Genomic DNA, 19,718 nt, shown 5'->3' on the forward strand with positions numbered 1-19,718 from the left:
GTATCTGCTGCTGCTGGAGACAAGTGTAATGATGGAAGATAAGGGAAATGAAAAGCTTTACAAAATGTATCACTTTGTAAAATGTATTTTTTTATTTATTTTACTTTACAATACATAGGTAGTTTTAAGGGAACTTAAACCCAGCATTTCCTATAAGGAGAAATAATAAAGTGGTAGAGGCATAATTCTTAACCAACCCCAGATAATAAACAAAGACCAATCATAGACCTGAGTTTGATCCAAATGAACAAATAAATCACTTGGTGTCAGCAGTAACTTTCACATACAATCGACATGTGAAAGCGATAAAGGAAAATCTGTACACACAGATAAAAGTTGCTGCTCAAGTCCAACTGCAAAATGTTAAATTCAACTTGTACTTGGCATTATTTATTGTTAAGAGTAAACCTGGTGATTTTCTGTTTATTATTTTCAATAAATACCATAAATATAAAAAAAGACAAATTTACACCCACTGGATTCGGTTAAAATGGATCTCAACCATCATCCTTATATTGCACATTTTTTAATATATATATGTATATTTATATTTCTGTTTTTGATTCATATTTTTATTCCCACTATATCATCCCCTTGTGCTGCTCCTTCCTTATGCTGCTGTGTCATTTGGGAATTTCCTCTACGGAGGATCATCTTAGCTTATAATACCTGATTTTGAATAGGGCAACTTGTTCTCTATAACAGCTGAGCACTTAAATGCTTAACAAATGTTACTTGAACATGATTCAATTATCCAGGGCCTACTTTCAGGGTCAGGAGTTCTACAGAGTGTTTATCACAGGACGACAGTGGGTTTTCCCATGTTTGTTGTAGCTAGGGAACATTAACTATCAATGTGTTTTCAATACCTTCTGGACGACAATACAACACAATGGCAAAGATATAACAGCTCTAAAGATCGTTTTTTGGCTACACAGACAACAGTCATTTGAATTGGTCATCAGGAGATAGAGGGTTGTCCACTCACCAGAGAGCAGTGGTTCAATCCCCGGCTTCTCCAGTCTGCATTCTAAAGTTGGACATATAATGAGCCCCTAATTGCCACTGAAGCGCTGCGTGAATGTGCAAATGGGACTTTTACTGTGAAGCTTTTTGTGTTGTCCATAAGACTAGAAAAGCTCCTTTATAAATAGAGTCCATTTACCAATTCATTGGTCTGTTTTTGGGATTTGAAGACAGAACATGAATCCTTAAAGCTGGTCTCCTCTTAAAAATCATAATATACGTAACGCTGAGGAACTTTGGATGCTGGTAGGTCTGGACGTCTGAACACAGAACACAAAAAATAAGCTAAAGTCACTCGCTGTTGTTCCTCAATTCTGATATTCCTCAACCTCCTCGAATTCAAAGCTCGATCTCCACAGTGTCGTCCTCCGCCTCGTTGCTCGAGCTGAGGACAGACCCCTCTGGGTAAACACCTCGTGCAGCAGGTTCCAGTGGAATAGATAAGGGATCCACGTCTGTTGTTTTCTCCTGATGACTGAGGAGTTAAACATCGTTAATATGAGGGAGATGATGAGTGGGGATTTTATCTTTGTTCAAATATAAATCAGAATGTGTGAAATCCTCGTCGGCCTCACCTTGGACTGAATGTAGATCTGTGACCTTTGCACACTTTGGAGTCGACGGGGCTGAACTGGCAGGGAGACTTACTTCCTGAGAAAGAAAAAGATGCACACGTGACGTAGCTCGTAAACAACATGATATGTCTGATCTGTGTGGTGCGGTACCTTCTAGTTTCTGTTTGGAGAAGGGAGAGCGATTGGGCAGGCAGGGCTTCCTGTCGGAGCTGACACCGGACACAGCATCCTCCCCTTCAGCCGCGGTCAGCAGGGAAGCCCGATAGTAGACGAGCGGCTGCCAGCACTCGTCTCTGAGGTTTATGAAAAGCTCCGCTGTGTGTTTCTGCAGGTACATGAACCTGCACAGACACAAACAGTCATCAGGAAACGCCAGGTTTATGAGATTTAAAATGCACTGTTTGGAGGTGCGGCACTTACACCGTCTTCTTGTCTGGTTTGAGCAGCTTGCTGGAGAACTCGCTGAGGATGGTCAGGTACGAGAGGAGCGGTGGCGTCGGTGTCTCCGGGATCTGGATAAACTCTTGGAACACAAACTCGATCCCCGTCCTGAATTAATTAACACAGCGACAAAGACGGTCAGGCATAAAAACCTGCAAGTACTGACTCCAGATCGGGAGAACCTGCGCTCACCTGTGCATCACGACGACGCACTCCCGAAACTTGACAGGGTCCCCGAAGGTGAGGGCGAAGCGCCTGGCCAGCTCCTTGATGCTGGTGAAGGTCTGGACTCCGGCTTGAGCCCTGCCACCGCTCTGCTGCTCCTTTTTAAGTCGCACAAACAGCTGAGGAGCGCAGAAGAAACACTGAATCAGCATCTTTCTGCTTGTGAGTGGTTCACGATCATTATTTTTGGATGCATATGAAATGACCTTACCTGTTGCAAACAGAGGACTAGTGTGCGAGAACTCTCTATCTTATCCGTCTGTCTGGCCCTGCACATGGTCTCCTTGATGATGTCTCCAAAGTCGTTATAATACTGAGGGAAATGAGAGTTAAGTTATTGGGCATGTAAGCATCACAGAAAAAACTAGTAATCAAAATTTAGAGTGGACACTGTGTGATCACCTAAAACTGACCAACACTTTGTATCCCATTTGTGTAATCCATAGAAACCACAAATTGTTAGAGCAAATATTTATAGTTTTACAGGCAGTTGGACTACATGTCCCCAGAACAAGAAACACTCTGGCACCTAACCCTGGTCAAACACATCCTAGAAAACTTCTTTCTGGTGTGTTTGACCCCAACATAGATGCATGGTTGCACAATGGATCGAGATAAGGACACTTGAGCCTGTGTTCAGTAAGTTCATTGGCTGTTTGTGTCCAAACTGTTGAACTATCCCTTTACCTTTGTGTAATACATGAAGACCTCAGCTGCCGTGCTCATCTCCAGCACCCCGTGCACTATCAGTTTGCAGAAGGCCGCCAGCAGATTTCTCCGTCTGTGAAGGTCCTCCAGCCTCTCCACCTCGGAGCCTCCGCTGACTGACGGAGCCAGACGGGAGGGGAAGCGTGCGGTCGGATGTGAAGTGGTGGAGAGCGGGATGGGGGGGAGGAGAGGAGGAGGGGGTGAAGTAAGAGGAGCGATTAATCATGAGAAATCATATAGCAGAAAGGAAAAGAACAAAGCGCGAGAGGGAAAGAGTGTTTCAGTTTGTTTCGGGACAATGGCTTTAGCAGGTGGAAATCAAAGATAACATAAGAGTAGAGTTATGGTTGTGACACCATGTGGCTTCAATCTTTCGCAGGGCTCATAAAACAGACGCGGAGGTGAGCCAGAGTTAATGGAATTTTCTCACGGAAAAAGATTGCCCTGATTTTATGATTTAACTCAGTGCCCTTGCCCTTCGAGTGATCTCTGATCCAGCAACTAATCGAAAACACTGTCTATACAACAAAACTGTTACCAGGCAAATCCAATAAAACAACGACTTTTTATTACATGTTCAAAAACCAATAATCCTGAATTGTATTCGGTTGAACATTTAAGAAATTCCCGCCAGGACATTTATTGACTTCTGCGGACTCTCCCGTATTTGGATGCAATATGTTTCTGGAAGTGGACGCCGTCATGAAAGTTAATAAAGAAATGTTTTTTTTTCGTTACAGTGGAGCCGTGAATGAATTCCTGGGTTTACCTGCAGGACTCCACAAAGAGAACCCCCCCGTATGTATTTCCAACATGTCAATCTTGTTTTCCTCATTGGAGATCACACAGAGGCATAGTGTCCTCATCAATTTACAAGCTGCATCACTTTGCATAACAAAGTCGAACATCCTTTCATACAAATTAGTCGGCCCTGTTTCAGTCTGAAGGTATTAACAGGTTTTCCTTTGTAATTGAGGGTCAATTGTCAGGTCAGGTTGCAAATCAGGGCCCATTTGCAGTCGGAAGGCGGCTCTGCAGTGAGTCACTACGGCGAACGCGTGGCCGTGCATTTAATATCTGCATGTTGTTACCGCACTCTGAACCGAGTTGTCGCTCAGAGAAGCAGGCGGAGGCTCGGGCAGAGTGAGAGTGCCATCTACTGGGCATGTACAGCACCTCGTTTTCTCCTGGGTGGCCTCAGACGCTGCCTGAACACAAGTTTGTCAAACACACAAATATGAAGCAGAAACTTTAATCTGAAAAGTTTACAGAGAAAATAAAACCTATTCTCAGTTTTGTAGAAGTCCTGAAACTTTATGGTTTCAAATGCTTAACATATAAAGCTAGAAGGCACACAGTCGAGCCAAGGCCCCAAATCCAACCACAATTAAATTCACTCGATCTGTCTTTGTATTTGGATCTGCACTCAATTCCACATAGATCACAGTCCACCCAATCTTTTCATCAGGATCCATGAATTATACTCTGGAAAATTAGAGAAAGTGATGATAAGTGCCCTATCTGGCAATTAATTTGTTTAAGTTACATTATAAAAAAGTTGTAGTTATATGTTGGTTCTACATTCTCCACCTAGTTTTCTTGAAACCTTACATATCATTTTCTAAATTTCATAAAAATTTGTGATGACTAGTTCATAAACACACGTCAGTGTCCATCAGAGCTTCCACAAATGTGGAAAATTTCAACCTACATGCAGCATTCATGTTAATGTAATTATTGTTTACTGATTATGAAGTCATAAATAAGCTAAATTAGGAATTTAGAATAATGGATATTTGCATGAGTCTATGCAATATTTTTCTTCAATTTATCTATAACTAAAATAAACAAATGTATTTTAAAGTCTTTAAGAACTGTAGAAACTTACATTATCGCAATTTCCTTTATAATTATAACCACATTTCTTTCTTGGTAATATCTTAATTTAAAGTTTGAAACAAAACATTTTCAGGGGGAAAATACAGAACCTGTAAAATAACGTGTTACTGCTGCATCTACTGATTCTCAGGCATTGATTTAAAATAAATCCAGGATCTTTCACATTTGTACAAGCTACTAAATAAACCAAACTACTTGTCACAGATTTATTCTCATGCGCTGATTTATTATGAGCACAGAGATGCATGTGAAAACATCTGTCTACTGTCAAACTCCCGCAGAGTGAAGGTGAAGGAAACAGTCTCACCTCTGCTCTGACTGTCGCAGTCTGAGCCAACAAAGACGTGCATGCATACAAAGGTCGACAGCGCCCTCTGCAGTTTGGGACTGGGCGTGTGGAGCAGCGGACCGAAGGAGGTGGGATCCCACACATGGGTCTGGTAGGAATGAGCCACCAGGACGTCGCACACACCCAGGAAAGCCTAAAAGCAGAGAAATGACAGAACGATTGGAAAAGGCTCAAATAAAAGAGTAAACACCTGACGGCTGCTGCCCACCTGGTGTCTGACGCTGTGGTCGGAGTGAGAGAGACAGTGATGACTCCGCTCACAGAACAGACGCAGCTGGAGCCTCTGGGCCACAGCCTTCTCCTTAAATACACACACACACACACACACATACACATAGTATTGTGACGCATGTTGTGTTGGTTTTCAAGTTTTCAAAAAGGAAAGTAGAAGAGCAGCTGAAATTGCAATAATAGTGTCACTTACCTCATAGGCCTGTCTAGAAATGCAATCACACTTTGAATCAGATATTCAAATTTTGGGAATATCGACAAATTGTCGAAAAACAGACGTGGAGGAGTTGGACGCATTTGTGTTAACTGAAAGAACTGGTAACGGACTAATGCACCAATATGAATGGTTCCACCAACACTCCCAGGATGTGACACACAGCTGTCAGTCGCTTCTGTAGCTGGATTTGATGGATCAGAGGAGTTGACTTATCCGTATTCTTACAAATAACCCTAAACCCATACATTTAACAGATAGGGTTTTTAAGCTATAGATATATTGCATAAAATGGATTTTCATTTATGTATAAAGACATTAGCCTTTTATATCTTTACATTTCACATTTACACTAACTACGGTTATGAGCTTATCAAATCAGATGTTACTCACTCTGGATGTTAGAGTTCCACTGCTCCCATTGAGGGACCAGATCATGAAGAAACACAGACACTGCAGAACCTCCATCAGAACCTTCACACACCAGGGAAGAGAAAGACAATAAAGAAAATATAAACGAAGAAGAGGATAAATAGATAAACCCGGGGAGGTTCAATTCATCGTTCAGGGGGCAGTGACGTTACCTCGGGTGGAGCTCCTCCTGCTGACAGGAGAGGAGAGAGCAGCTGGAACAGACTCCACCGAGCGAGGTCGTGACAGCTACAGCAACACAGAGAGAAGCAGATACACATGCTCATTACTCTCAGACCGGGATCAGGATCAGGACATCCGAGGCTCACGCTTCATTCAGGTCTTACTTGTGGAAAGCTCTGAGTTTCCTCAGCGTGGATAAAATGTCTTCGGTTTTCTCCTCATCTGCAGAGAAACAGTCGCCCTGTAACAGATAAACACGAAGTAATGAGTTGGTTTCATGACACAGGCTCAACGTTCTTTGCCAGTAAAAGGGAGTCTGACTGTTATCAACCGTCATCATCTGTGATCTTAGATGTACGAAATTACTAGAGCTGTGAAAAATAACGCGTTAACGCGTTATGATTAAATTACAGGACCTTCCAATATACCCACAATTCCGCCCACTCAGCACTAGTCGCCGCTCTAATGCAGTCAGACGGCAGCTGCCATTCAATCAAACAAACAACATGGATAATTCTGATGAACCTGAGAACCTTCTGGACGGGAAGATCGTGTTCCAAAAAAACTAGGACACATTTTGCAAAAGAAGCGGTCAGCTTTAATGTCAGAGAATGTGAACAAGTTAGTTTGCCTCACCAACTGGCTAAAGGAAGACTAGCTAAGAGGACCTTTAGAGGCATTAGATTGTGTCATGGTGTGGTTAATGGTTGTTTGTCAAAAAATATAAAAAAATTCAACCATCCTATAAAAAGAATGGCTAAGAAGCTCAAATAATTTCTGTTTGATTTAAAAAGAAAAGAAAAAAGTTTTATTCAACCATACAATGGCTAAGAAGCCCGAATTCTGTTTAGGATGAAGATTATATTAATGTTCCATATGGAACAGGGAGAGCGTGGCCTAGGGGATAGAGCGGGTGTTCTGCAACAAGAGGGTTGCTGGTTTGAATCCCACTCTTTCCCATCTGCATGCCTAAGTGTCTTTGGCAAGACACTGAACCCCTAAATGGCCCTTCATAAAAATGATGAGTGTACTAAAAATGTAAGTCGCTTTGGACAAAAGCGTCAGCTAAATGACATGTAATGTAATGGAATAGCAAAGAGAACTGCTAAAGAACTGCTGAGTTGCAGCACCATTGTTTATTTATGATTATTAAAAGAAAACATGTTAAATATATATATCCGTCTTTTGTCATAAATTGTTTGTTTTCACAAAAATATACCGAGAAATCTGTACTGTGATTAATCATGATTAATCCATAGAAACCTGTGATTTATTTGATTAAATTTTTTAATCGTTTCACAGCCCTAGAAATTACACAAAAGATGGATTTTCCCTCTTAAATCCTGTTGGAAGGATTTGAGGCCTACCACCTGCAAAGAGTCCTCCAGCAGAGCTGTCAGTTTGTCCACCCAGGTCTGGACCAGAGAGTCTCTGGCGTCCCGCGCCACGGAGCCACAGGACGTCTCCCCTCCACACAGACTCAGGTACGTGCGAGCCGCTGCCTCCACAACAGCGGGGCCCGAGTGGAAGTCCAGCACAGCTCCCAGCTCTGCCACCAGGCTGGAAAGCGCCTGAGGTGGAAGACGAGAACAGAACCAGTTGTAGAATCTGTAGACGGTCTTGTCCTGAGACATCTTTCATGTTTGTGTAAGTTGAATGTCCGGACCTGTGTGTTTTCAGCCTCAGGACACTCAGGGATGAAGAACTGAGGAATCCTCAAAAGCGAGGCAACGACGTCTGCGCTACTTGAAAACTGTCAAACCGACATCACGAAGCAGACATGACAGTGTAACGTACAGAGAGAGGAATGTTCTCCACTGAATTCAATGTCACAACTATCGGAGGAATATAAAAACCTTATTCAGTAGCTTTGGAAGAACAGTGAGGAGATGTTGGGTGAGTTTAGTGCAGTCATCGATCTGAAGCTTCTTTTCTCTGGCGTTCATTGCCTGGAATTTGAATATACCACAGTATACTTGTAGATTTTTTATAGATGCCTCAGTCCAAAGTAAATTTCACAAGTAAAATTGAATTCCGGATTTGTTTCAAATTTGGAATATTGTCCCTCACTGACCTTCTTCGCTCCACTTCTACCGGCCAGGGCTGGTCCCTCTGAGGCCTGACGCACCGACGCCACCAGGATCTCGACGAGCAGTGCCTGTTCTGCAAGTGTAAGACCTACATACACACACAGTCAATATATGGTAAAGGAGGCTGCTAACTACACACAACATATTACTAATAAGCAATAATAACCAATTAAAAATACAAATAAAAGATGTTGCATTTAAAACAATAATAAAAGTGCTGTTAAAATCACATGGAGAGAAAACAAGGACAAAATACATTTCATTCTGTTGAACATCATTATTCTACAAAACATCCTGTAGACAAGAATAAGGTGTTTAGATGATGAGACAGTATTTAGATGTACAGCTGCTCTCACTAATCACTACATACTGCAGTGGGTTAGGTGAGGACACTATTCATCAATGGGTTCAAAGAAATCTTGTCAGATGACCAAACGTTATCCAGAAATAGAAAAAAGGTATCATTGACTGTTCCACCACTCACACAGATCCACACACATTGACACACACACATTGACACACACACACACATAGTCTCACCCGGACCGTGTGAGGACGGTTCCTGCAGCAGTAGGGACGTGAGTGCAGCCCAGTCCTTCAGCAGAGCTCCGCCACAGTCCCACAGGCTGTCCACCAGGTACACTACGTGTTTGTGCAGCTGCACACACACACACACACACACACACACACACACACACACACAGATATGTCAGTTCATGTCTGGGAACATCGTTCATAAAAAAACACACAGTATCATGATCTGAAAATAAACTGAAACCCTTAAAGAGCCGACAGATTTCACCTCAGACTCCTGGTGATACTGAAGCAGAGACTTCAGTCTGGCAGATGTTTGGAGTCTATGCGCCTCCTCCTCATTTATTTCGTCCTGGGAATCAGACGTATGACCTCCAGAGCTGAGAAGCCTGAGAGGAACCAACAACATCCAGGTAAACATGAATTAACTGTTTTTTGTTAGTTTTGTTTTATTTTCTCCTCAGGTTCCACTCACCTCAAGTAGAGCAGCTCCCCTGCAGCGGCTGCTAGAGGTCGCTGTGAGGAGTAAACCAACTGGAGCAGCTGCTTGTAGTCGCCTGGACTCAGCACATCATCACATGTTCTGCAAATGTATTGCAAGTTAACCAAATGGCGGGGAAACGTGTAGGATGGATAGAAAATAAAGGATAAGAACAACAAACATGTTGGTGACAGACCTGGAGATGAGAAGCAGCAGCTTCATGGTCTGAACGGACACTTCATTGTCCCTGTCCAGCGTCATGGAGATCAACCGCCCCTAAAACACAAACAGTAAACGCCACACATATTTATGTTTGACCTTCATTCATCAAAGCTTCTGATAAAGTCCATGGACTGTATACAAACATGAACATGTAACTTGTGTTGCTCGTAGTGTCAAACACACAGATTTATCACCCATCTCTGGAGCTCTTTAGACTTAGTGGCCTAGTTTGGTCTTTAACTTTGTTTTTACGGCCGGTTTATGATTCAGTATTCACTGATTTCATAGAACTCATTTCCAGCAGCAAACTAACAAAGTTAAGAAACTTGTCGAGTGATGCAAATTGAATAAATAGAGGCAAATGTTTTATTTCTTTTTTTTTTAAATCCATAACCACTCCCCCTAGTGGCTATGGATCATCGATGCAGCTTTAAGCCAGTGGGGTTACCTTGAAGCGGCTGGTGAACAGATCAAGTTTGGGGAGAAGCAGAGGATCCTCAAACAAACGCTGCAAACCTAGCACACACTTGAGACGCACATCTGGTATCTAAAAGAAATAAAGATGATATGCACAGCAGCACATTAGCTTGATAAACACAGGCAAAACCTTGTTTTCTAACATTTCTAATCATTATATTGGACAAGATTCAAAATATTGTGATTTTGCTGTTATTTACTTTGTCGTACATCATCCAGCCCATGTATTTGAGGTAGGTGTCGTTCAGGAACTCAGAACTGTAGAGCTTCATCCACAAACCCAACTCCTCCACGCAGATAGAGCGAATTTCTGGAAGCACATCGCTGCCCGGAAACACACACACACACACACACACACACATGATGATGCACATTAAACGTTCAGCTACGACCAGCGTACTCAGTGAAGCTAATTTACCGATATCTCTTGAGAAAAACCCCTTTAAAGACGATGTCCATCATGCTCTCTATCTCCACCCTCTTCCCCTGCAGCTGGAGGAGCAAGAGGAAGGAAAGACGTGACACAGAGCAAAGTGTAAAATCTTCTACTTTCTCCTCTACCCAGCCAGGCACAGGGTGACATGTCTCACCTCTGCGATCTTCTTCTGTACTCTCTCCAGCTGCGGCGTGACTTTCTGTCGCGTGGTCTTTGTCTTCTGCACCTTGCACAGCTTCTGACTGTTTTCAATTCCGACACTCAGGCTCAGAGCCACGCCCACCAGAGCACTCAACAGCTTCACCGCTTATTAGAGAAAACGAGAGAGCAGATTGGTTTACTCACATACCTGTTTGTTTGTGTGTGTGTGTGTGTGTGTGTGTGTGTGTGTGTGTCTGACGTGCTCACTGAACCTCACCTGCGAGCGTACAGGTGTGTCTGAAGGCCCGTATGTAAGAGTTCGACAGCTCCGTGAGCAGCGAGATCAGCGTGTTCATCAGGTAACTGTCGAAGAGGACGCTGTGCTGACACTGAGCCACCAGCACCGACACGAAGTCACAGAACTCGGAGTGGAACCAGCGACCGTACGGACCTGACTGTGTGAGGGGATACTCCACGCTGTCCTGCAGCAGAGAGAGGGGGGGGGGGGGGGGGGATAGGGAGGGAAACCGCTTTGTAAGATCGAGAAGTGAATCACTCAATAGTCTCAATTGTTTTCTCTGACTTCCTAACGTGAAGGATGGGGAAGAGAAAAAGTGCAGAAAGGAGTTGTGTTGCACTGACTGTGTCCATGGGCCACGTCACTGTGAGGATCCACGGGAAGGCCAGAAACTTTTTATACTGCATACTCGCCACCTGAGACGCACACAGTCACACAGTTTCAGTTCAGAGTGTCGTCACTGAGGGTTTCAAGACGTCGTCAAGGCAGATTCAAGACGTCGCACCTCGTCCAGCTCCTCCACCATCTTACTCATCACATCACTGTCCTCTTTGCTCTGACACATCTCTGCTGTGACCACACCTGATGAAGACCGAAGGGAAACAAAGACATGAATCGGTGTGCTCTGCCTGTGTGTGTTTGTGTGTGTGTGTGTTTGTCTGTGTGCTCACCTTTGCATCCACAGCAGTGGATGAAGAAGCTGATGAGATCGAGGAGAGACGAGTCCCTGTCCGTCACATAAGCCTGAATCCAGTCGTCTATCACCGCCTGTTTCCCACAAGAGTTACAGTGAGTTTATGTTAATGTCCTGAAAACATTATAGATAACAATCAGTTTATCCTCGCTGGTTTCTTCAGGGGTTTTCAAGTATAGACACTTTCTGTTTTTATAACTGTAAATGTCGTTCGCACGCAACTGAATGAGAAGTTTCAGTGTGTAATGCTGTTAACACTGAATTCTCTTTATGCTGTCTATATTCAGAAGTATCTAGTGTAGCTGTGTATACTTCCTTATTGGTTACAGAGGAGATATATCCTACCCGCATGGCACTCCTGCCCATTGTGATAACCTCGAACAGGGTGACGTTCTCCACATGTCTCCGTTTACCGCGGCGGCCTCTCGCTCTGCCGACGCGGCTGCAGCCGGCTCTGGCCCTTTTGCGTTTGACATTCTCTGAGCCCTTGTGAGCTCTTTTCCGTCTTCTCTGAAAATGCAACATTCGAGAAAGAAATGCAGTAACATCTCACATGGGAGAAGCTAAAATAAATATTTTCCCTTTTGGCTTTAAAGAAATGACGACTTTTTTAAAATGAAAAATCAAAAGTGTTGCAGGTTTCATTTCTAAATTTGATCCACAACGATGTAGATCATTATAATTGCATCATAGGATTGTGCATTGTGTGCGTGTTTTACTTAATGTGCACATCCCTCCTCTGTCAATATTACTGCTCTTCAACTGCTGCTCTTTTTACAACAGATAGCAGGCTGACGAATCTGTTATCAATACAGAAACATGTACCACGTTCTTCTGTTGATTCTCGTTTCCCGACTCGTCCTCAGAATGATTGACAGCACCAGAGGAGTTAGCCTCATCGTGCGATTTCTTACTGGGAATCACAAAAAACCTGGAATTAGATGACGTTAATTATAAACTAAATTATTCAAGGGAACACAACTGTCAGTGAGAAGGTAAAGTAGATGCTCACGTCTGCTCTGAGGACCTGGACTCAGCTGCAGCTGTGGACTCGGGGATCATCTCACTCCTCAGATCTTTACACAGGACTCAGGTGTGTGTGTGTGGTTCTCTGCATCATGAAACACAACATGATTAGTGTTTGAGACTATGGTTAAAAGAAACAGATTGTACGATCACAATAATGGATACTTGATCAGTATCAAGCCTAGGTTGAAATAATTATGAATACCTGACTGATAACCTGATCTCCAGCATTGTTAGGTTGCTTGATCCCCAAAGTATTGATACTATTAATATTGCACCTTAATCAGATAATCAATTCCAGTGTCAATGGGATTTGTACCAATAGAGGAAAAGAACACAACAATATCATCACATGTTGAATCACATCCCTGGCACATGAACTCTTCTTAGTGCTATTCGGTGCATTTAAACTAATAATCAGTCTACAATTGTCCCTAGAATAAGACAGAGAATAGTTCAAAATCAAACAATATTTAGTTAAGACTGTAGATGCACTAATATAAAATCTTTTATTTTACACATTAAAAATACAGAAATGATCTACATTTATACACTTTATATAAATCAAATACATAGTCTATTATCTTAATTCAAGCTCTACATGTTTGGCTGTATTTACACATTCTCTTTATTTAGAGTAATTCATAATAAAGTTTATGGTTAAACTGTAAAAAAAAATCAAGATTCAATTACGTATTTGTCATAATGTTTTTATTATAACATATTAAGAATCATTACTGCATACCTTTTGATTTAATATAAAGCTGATATATTGGTATCGGAAATGTTTTCACTTTATATCATTACAAATCCATATCAGCGAGGCTCTTATTCATATTACTAACAAAGATCTTGACATTTGAGAAGCTCGAAATGACAAATATTTGACATTTTTACGATAATAACCTAATCGATTAACCATTGCATCAATCAATCATGACGCAATTCTAGCTGCTTCTCATAATAAGAGCTGTATCATTAAAAGATAACTATATTCTAAGATAATAATGAGACTGTTATTTGTTGCATTGGAACCAAACTAAATGTTGCGGACTAACAACCCTGCTGAGTGACAGGCGCCTAACATGCTGCGTTACACGCCCCTGCCGCTGGGCGGAGCTGCTTGTTGCTCGAGGACACTTCGGCAGAGTAGAAGCAGGTTCTCATCTCGATTAAAGACAAAACAACACTGTGTATGTATTGAGCTCCTACTTGTTTAGCTACACGTGATTTGACGCACAGAGAGATGTCAGCGTTCATTTCCTGAACTCGTCCTCAGCTTGAATGTGATTGGCGGATGAACTCACAGCTCGCTGGGTCTCAAACTTACCTTTTTCACATGTTTTCATTCTTCTGCCACTTTCACCGGAGCTTTGATTTCAAACCTGAACGATGTCAGAATGAAAGAATTCAACTCCCTCCATGAAAATCCTCCTGCTCAGCTCCGCAGCTCTCACAGTCAAGCTGCCGGACAGCCTACCCGCTCCTGATTGGCCGGTACGTCAGCGGGAACGTATGTGATTTGGTGTTCTGAAACGTCACTCACATGTAAGTCCCGCCTTAGGGCTTTTCTCATTGTACGCACCACTCAACAAGGGAAACATCTCTAGGAAACATCTGTAGGAAGCATCCCTAGGAAACAACTTTACGTGAAGAAGAGTAAGAGAAACAATAACACAAACAACGTGTTGTTTCCTCAGTAAAATATAAACAACATTTCAGACCCTGAATGTGTGTTCTAATCATAGACTGTATATTATAAATATATATATAATATATTAATTAACTTGCTGCTTTCATTCATGTAAAACTACTTTGACTTCCTACTCAACTTTATTTGTTGAGTAAATAAACCAAAGGTGAACAAAGTGATGTAAAATAAAATCATAAAGACAAGTACTGCTATAAAATACAATACAATAAAATGAAAAGATACAGGGCCATATACTTTACTAGTACAAGAGTAAGATAAAATAAAATAAAGGGCATATACCTTTACTTATGACAAGTCAATTTATAACTTAAAACACCAGAGTTGACGAAATTGCTGCACAACAAAAATAAATATCAAGGAGTACAAGAATAAAAGAAAAAAAAAGTAGAAGAAAAAACGTGAAGATTTACTCGCTTTGGGTTCTCCCTAATTGTGATTCACACTATTTTCATTATTTAATAAACCAAACGATTTTTTCCCCAGACATCAGTCGAGGTGACACAGACCAAATAATTATAATCATTTGATTTGGATTCCATCTTTCAGCTGAGAAAATTGATGTGCAAATATTTTTGAACTGAAAAAGGAAAAGTTGGTTAAAGCTTCTCAAATGTGATTATATGCTGCTGATCTTTTTCAAATCTGATCACAAATGGAATATTTTGGTTGAATATTATGGTTGAGTTAAACAAGAAATCAGAATTCATCATATAGACAAAATTATTTATTTATTGATCCATCCATTATCTATTATCGGAGCCAATACCAGCTGACATCAGGTGAGAGGTGGGGTTCACCCTGGTCAGGTTGAAACCCAGAACCCACTGCACCACCGTGCCATAATGAAATGAACATGTAAAATTGTGTGTCATTATGATCACATCGACCCGATGAAGCAAACATGTCCCATGACCGACAAACACACCTTTCTATTGCATTTCATTTTTTTTATTTCACTTTAGGTTTAAAAAATGACAACAGTAGTTTTTATTAACAGTAGTGCAAGGAGGGATATTTCAAGCTTACATTCATTTCCAAACAGCAGACTCTCCACATGTAAATACACGAGTCACATTCGGGAGGGAAATATAAAAACCTAGATGATTTCTAAATGAAGTAGGCTTTCCAATCCACCCATGTAGCAAATCTTCACAGTCGCGCCATCATCAGTTAATTTAGAAGCAGGAGACTCCTGGAGACGCTGCATCAGAACGTCAGGGCTCGTAGATACAGAGTCAGGACAGGAGCTGGGACACGAAGGTCACGGCCTGCTGGAGGTCGTCCGTCAGCTCCTCCGGCAGCGACAGCACCGCCGACGTTAAGCTCTGAGTTATTTCTAATATCCTAAGAAGAGAACAATACGTGGTTGTAATCAGTCTCCTGTGTTAATCATCATCATCATCCTCTACAGCAGCTGAACGTTTGCTTTGTGACCCACCAGTTGATGTAGTGAGCAGCCAGCTGAGGCTCATGCCTGGAGCTTTCGTCGTTCACCAGAGACTGCTTCATCTGTTTGAAGTTGGCCTCAATATCTTTCTTTATTTCAGAGAAGACCTGAATTCCCCTGAAAGAGCTGATGACTTGCTGCGAACACAAAAAAAATAGACGGTTGGGGAATCAACCAGGAACTTTTGGTGGAGTGGAAACATAACGGATCAGAGAAGAACAAAAGAGGGAAAACAGTGAATCCTCACATATATGACCGAGAGCTGGTGGGCGATGTATTTATGACTTCCAAGGTGTCGGATATCTTCTTCCAGCTGCTGACTCAGCACCAAGAGTTGGTTCAGTTTGGCGATGTGGTAGAAGTAATCTGCAACAGAAGCATCAACCGACCGATGAAGTTTACCATTTTGATCATGTCACTAACCTGGATAGAGGCAATATATATGCTCACATGCACACACAGTGCATGTGAACTGTTTGCTTGTGTGTGTGGCAGGTTTGTTTCCAGAGTTAATCATCATGACATTCCTTCCATGCAGATTGATATGGACAATGAAAAGATTGTAAAATATTCTCTATACTATACTATATCTAGAGCTGTTGTTGGATGCCTGTATTTACATTACAAATGCATTTTTGCATATTTGTCAGTTAAAATGAATGACAACAGACTGAGAAACGTGTGTCCCTGCTGTTGCTGCAGAACAGGGATGTATCTCCTCTCTCACCGTCCATTGGCGGCCTCTCCAACATCTCCACGGGGCTGCCTTGAATAAGGAAAACCTCTACACGAGGAAACATGGCTGAGAGGCCCATCATGTCCAGGTAGTCCTGAGGTAACAGAGGGGAACAATAATTTATTACCCAAATCCTTGTTGGTAATGATTTATTTTACCTGTTTCTAAAGACTGTAAAGACTTAATATTATAGATGTGATACCTCCAGCTGTGGCATAGGCTTTGGTAGATGTTCGAGGCACTGCAGCATCTGGTCGAGAATATCTGATCCTTTAAGAATGAAGCATAAAATCTGTCATACATTAAAATACAGGTGCTACATCCAAGTTTAATTAAACTCTGTGAGTCTTCATACCTTGAGCCTGGAAAGTGTCTGATTCCTCTGGACTGCAGCCTTGTCCCAACTGCTCCTGGAACTATGACACACAAACTGTATTATATATATGTTTGTATGAATGTAACTTGGCCGATACACAGTATATACTGAAGGAAAGGTTGGCAATGATTCCTAAGTTGTCATTATCAAACCCTTATGAGAAATGTAAAGGTTTAAATGTGAGTGAGCCTTGATATATCACACCCTTAAACTGTATCCTAAGTATCTATAAATAAGAATTTAATTGAGAAAATAAAACGATTTTTGTAAATTATATACATACTGTAAATACTGCATGAAGGCTGATATGATCTGTCTGTGAGAGGCTCCTATCAGACAGAATACAAAAGCACGCCCGTCCAAACTAGATGAACACAAGGTGCTGGACAGAAGTCAGAAAATCTGAAGACGAGAAAGTCATCACACCAGTTGCTACTCCAAGAAAGTGTTGGGCTGAGAGCATGAAGGTTTAAGAATATACTGGGGAAAAAATGAATAATCTAATAATGATTAACAATAAAAATCTTAGAATTATATTGATAATCTAGCTACTTTGATAATATTGGTTTTTGGGCACAGCCCTTTCTTGAGACAAGACGTCACCAAGGATGTCATGTGACCACCCAAATACATTTCTTTGTCTGAAAAAGACACACCTGGGGGGGGGGGGGGGGGGGGGGATCAATTAAGTTTGTGGAACTGGAAAGGTTCAAATCGTCCATTTCTTATCAATAAATCAGTCAGTGTCTGGTATTAGTTACTCCCTAGATATCAGTTAGATTGCTTTGGTTCCGTTCATGGAGATGTAATGGATAAATTATATATTTTTTAATGGAAAATGGGGCTTTTACTTAAATTCTTACTTTCCCAGTTACATGGAAATTGGTGCAGACTGAGAAGACAGTGGATCAGGTGGGTGTAAGCTATGTCTGCAGTGTTGGTGCTGATGCAATCATGGTCCGGTTATTCTATACCTGCTGCATCTGTGCCCTGATGAGGAGGTCCAGCTGCCCACAGAGACACAGCATCTCCAGGCCCACCTGCTCCGGACCCAGCTGCACAGGCATCAGAGGTCTCCTCACCTGTAGCTCCACTGAGCACAAAGCAAATCCACATCAGCACCTTCTGCAGGACCTGACTGACACACACTCACCTTCTATTAATACACACAAAGCACATCCTGGATGAGACAAAATGCATGTGTCATATCTCTTGCAGGTCCAGGTTGGGCTGGTGGAGTGGGGGCTGAAGGGGAGTGGTCAGCGGGTCTGCAGGGCGCACACCCTCCATGAGGGAATCGAACAGCAGACATTTCAAAATAAAATGATACATAATGAGAGTGTCTTACCTTTGAAGGCTTCGTGGTAAACACAGGGCTGACACAGCGGCTCTGATGTGCGCGCTGCCATGTCTGACTGGAGCAGATGATGATCACAGCTTTTCACCTGAAGCTGATCCGCGGGTAAAAAGCCATATGAAGCCGGGGGGGAGCGCAGGGTTAACGCCCGGTGGAGGCTGAGTTAAATAAAGTCTGACTTATTAATTTAAATGCATCTGATCGGATCTGTCTGTCTCCGAGTGGTGCGTTCAAGTACAGGGCTGCAAGAGGGAGTGATGCACGGAGACCGGGTTGCTTCCTTATCCGTGATATGTCGTCTCCATGCGGGAGTTGGTGATGAGCGGATCCGGTTCTGAAGCAGGAGGATCCATGGCGGTGATGAAGACAGAGGAAGATATTAAAACACACATACATACACACACACACACTCAGACACAATGCCTACGCCCTTAGCAACAACATTCGTGCACGTGCACGTACACGCACGCACGCGCGCGCACACACACACACACACACACAAACGATGATGTCATGTCTCTGAGATGAGCTGCAGCATCACTTCTTTGGGATGCACCTCAAAGCAAGGTGTTTTCCAGTCCAACCCATGGAAAGTAACAAAGCACATTTACTATTTTACTCTAGATTAGGTCATTTTTTTGTGCTCATTCATTTCATTATAAACTGCTTCATATTCTGAAAATTCTTGCGATCCATTCTCCCATACGTTTATTTGTAGGGTTGATAACTTGTCAATTATTAGGGCCCGAGCACCGAATGGTGAGAGGCCCTATTGAATCTGTAAGGATTTTTATTATTAGGGCCCGAGCACCGAAATCGGTGGGAGGCCCTATTGAAATTGAAATGATTATTATTATTATTAGGGCCCGAGCACCGAAATCGGTGAGAGGACCTATTGAAATTGAAAAGATTATTAGGGCCCGAGCACCGAAATCGGTGGGAGGCCCTATTGAAATTGAAATGATTATTATTATTAGGGCCCGAGCACCGAAATCGGTGGGAGGCCCTATTGAAATTGAAATGATTATTATTATTATTAGGGCCCGAGCACCGAAATCGGTGGGAGGCCCTATTGAAATTGAAATGATTATTAGGGCCCGAGCACCGAAATCGGTGGGAGGCCCTATTGAAATTGAAATGATTATTATTATTATTATTATTATTTTTCTTAGCTTAAATGAATTGGCTTTTTGAGGGCTTTAATGTGCTCAAAAAGTTGTAGGAGTTTGCAGTAAATTCGAAGGCGGCGTAAAATTACGTATTCTGGAGTATTTTGAAAAGGGCGTGGCAAAATGGCTCAAGAGCGCCACCTAAGGAAAAGCCCCTCATTTAGCATTCACCGATCCTCAAAAAAAACAAAGATTATTGTGTATCATGACTAGATGCACAAAAAAGTCCATCAGTGCATTATGAATAACGCAACAGGA

General features: G+C 42.2%; 2 protein-coding genes across 4 annotated transcripts; both read right to left on the reverse strand.

Annotated features, from left to right (window-relative positions):
* Positions 1–69: 69 nt before the first annotated feature.
* si:ch211-269e2.1 (cohesin subunit SA-2) lies at positions 70–14,125 on the reverse strand. Of its 3 annotated transcripts, none has more exons than XM_062401964.1 (32): positions 13,992–14,125; positions 12,648–12,746; positions 12,461–12,548; positions 11,981–12,145; positions 11,613–11,709; positions 11,447–11,523; positions 11,286–11,357; positions 10,921–11,125; positions 10,657–10,808; positions 10,485–10,558; positions 10,267–10,390; positions 10,038–10,136; positions 9,564–9,643; positions 9,362–9,469; positions 9,155–9,275; positions 8,893–9,010; positions 8,337–8,440; positions 8,119–8,211; positions 7,929–8,015; positions 7,633–7,833; positions 6,427–6,503; positions 6,253–6,328; positions 6,062–6,142; positions 5,432–5,524; positions 5,182–5,356; positions 2,955–3,091; positions 2,479–2,580; positions 2,235–2,386; positions 2,022–2,150; positions 1,752–1,942; positions 1,602–1,677; positions 70–1,501 (listed from the first exon to the last, which is right to left on the reverse strand). In XM_062401964.1, exons 2-32 carry the CDS (start codon positions 12,695–12,697, stop codon positions 1,366–1,368), a joined length of 3,540 nt encoding a protein of 1,179 aa, XP_062257948.1. In that variant the 5' UTR covers positions 12,698–12,746; positions 13,992–14,125; the 3' UTR covers positions 70–1,365. The 3 variants fall into 3 exon arrangements, with proteins under 3 accessions (XP_062257948.1, XP_062257946.1, XP_062257949.1); XM_062401962.1 differs by having other exon boundaries at positions 7,630–7,833; XM_062401965.1 differs by lacking the exon at positions 5,432–5,524 and having other exon boundaries at positions 7,630–7,833.
* A 956-nt stretch (positions 14,126–15,081) lies between these two features.
* On the reverse strand, positions 15,082–18,740 carry si:ch211-218d20.15 (uncharacterized). The gene is made up of 8 exons (XM_062401968.1): positions 18,283–18,740; positions 17,909–18,027; positions 16,914–16,974; positions 16,761–16,828; positions 16,550–16,652; positions 16,070–16,188; positions 15,814–15,959; positions 15,082–15,719 (listed from the first exon to the last, which is right to left on the reverse strand). The coding sequence occupies exons 1-8, from the start codon at positions 18,341–18,343 to the stop codon at positions 15,611–15,613; spliced, it is 786 nt and encodes a 261-aa protein (XP_062257952.1). The 5' UTR covers positions 18,344–18,740; the 3' UTR covers positions 15,082–15,610.
* Positions 18,741–19,718: the final 978 nt, after the last annotated feature.

The sequence above is a fragment of the Platichthys flesus genome, chromosome 13, assembly GCF_949316205.1.
Source record: "Platichthys flesus chromosome 13, fPlaFle2.1, whole genome shotgun sequence".
NCBI lineage: Eukaryota > Metazoa > Chordata > Actinopteri > Pleuronectiformes > Pleuronectidae > Platichthys > Platichthys flesus.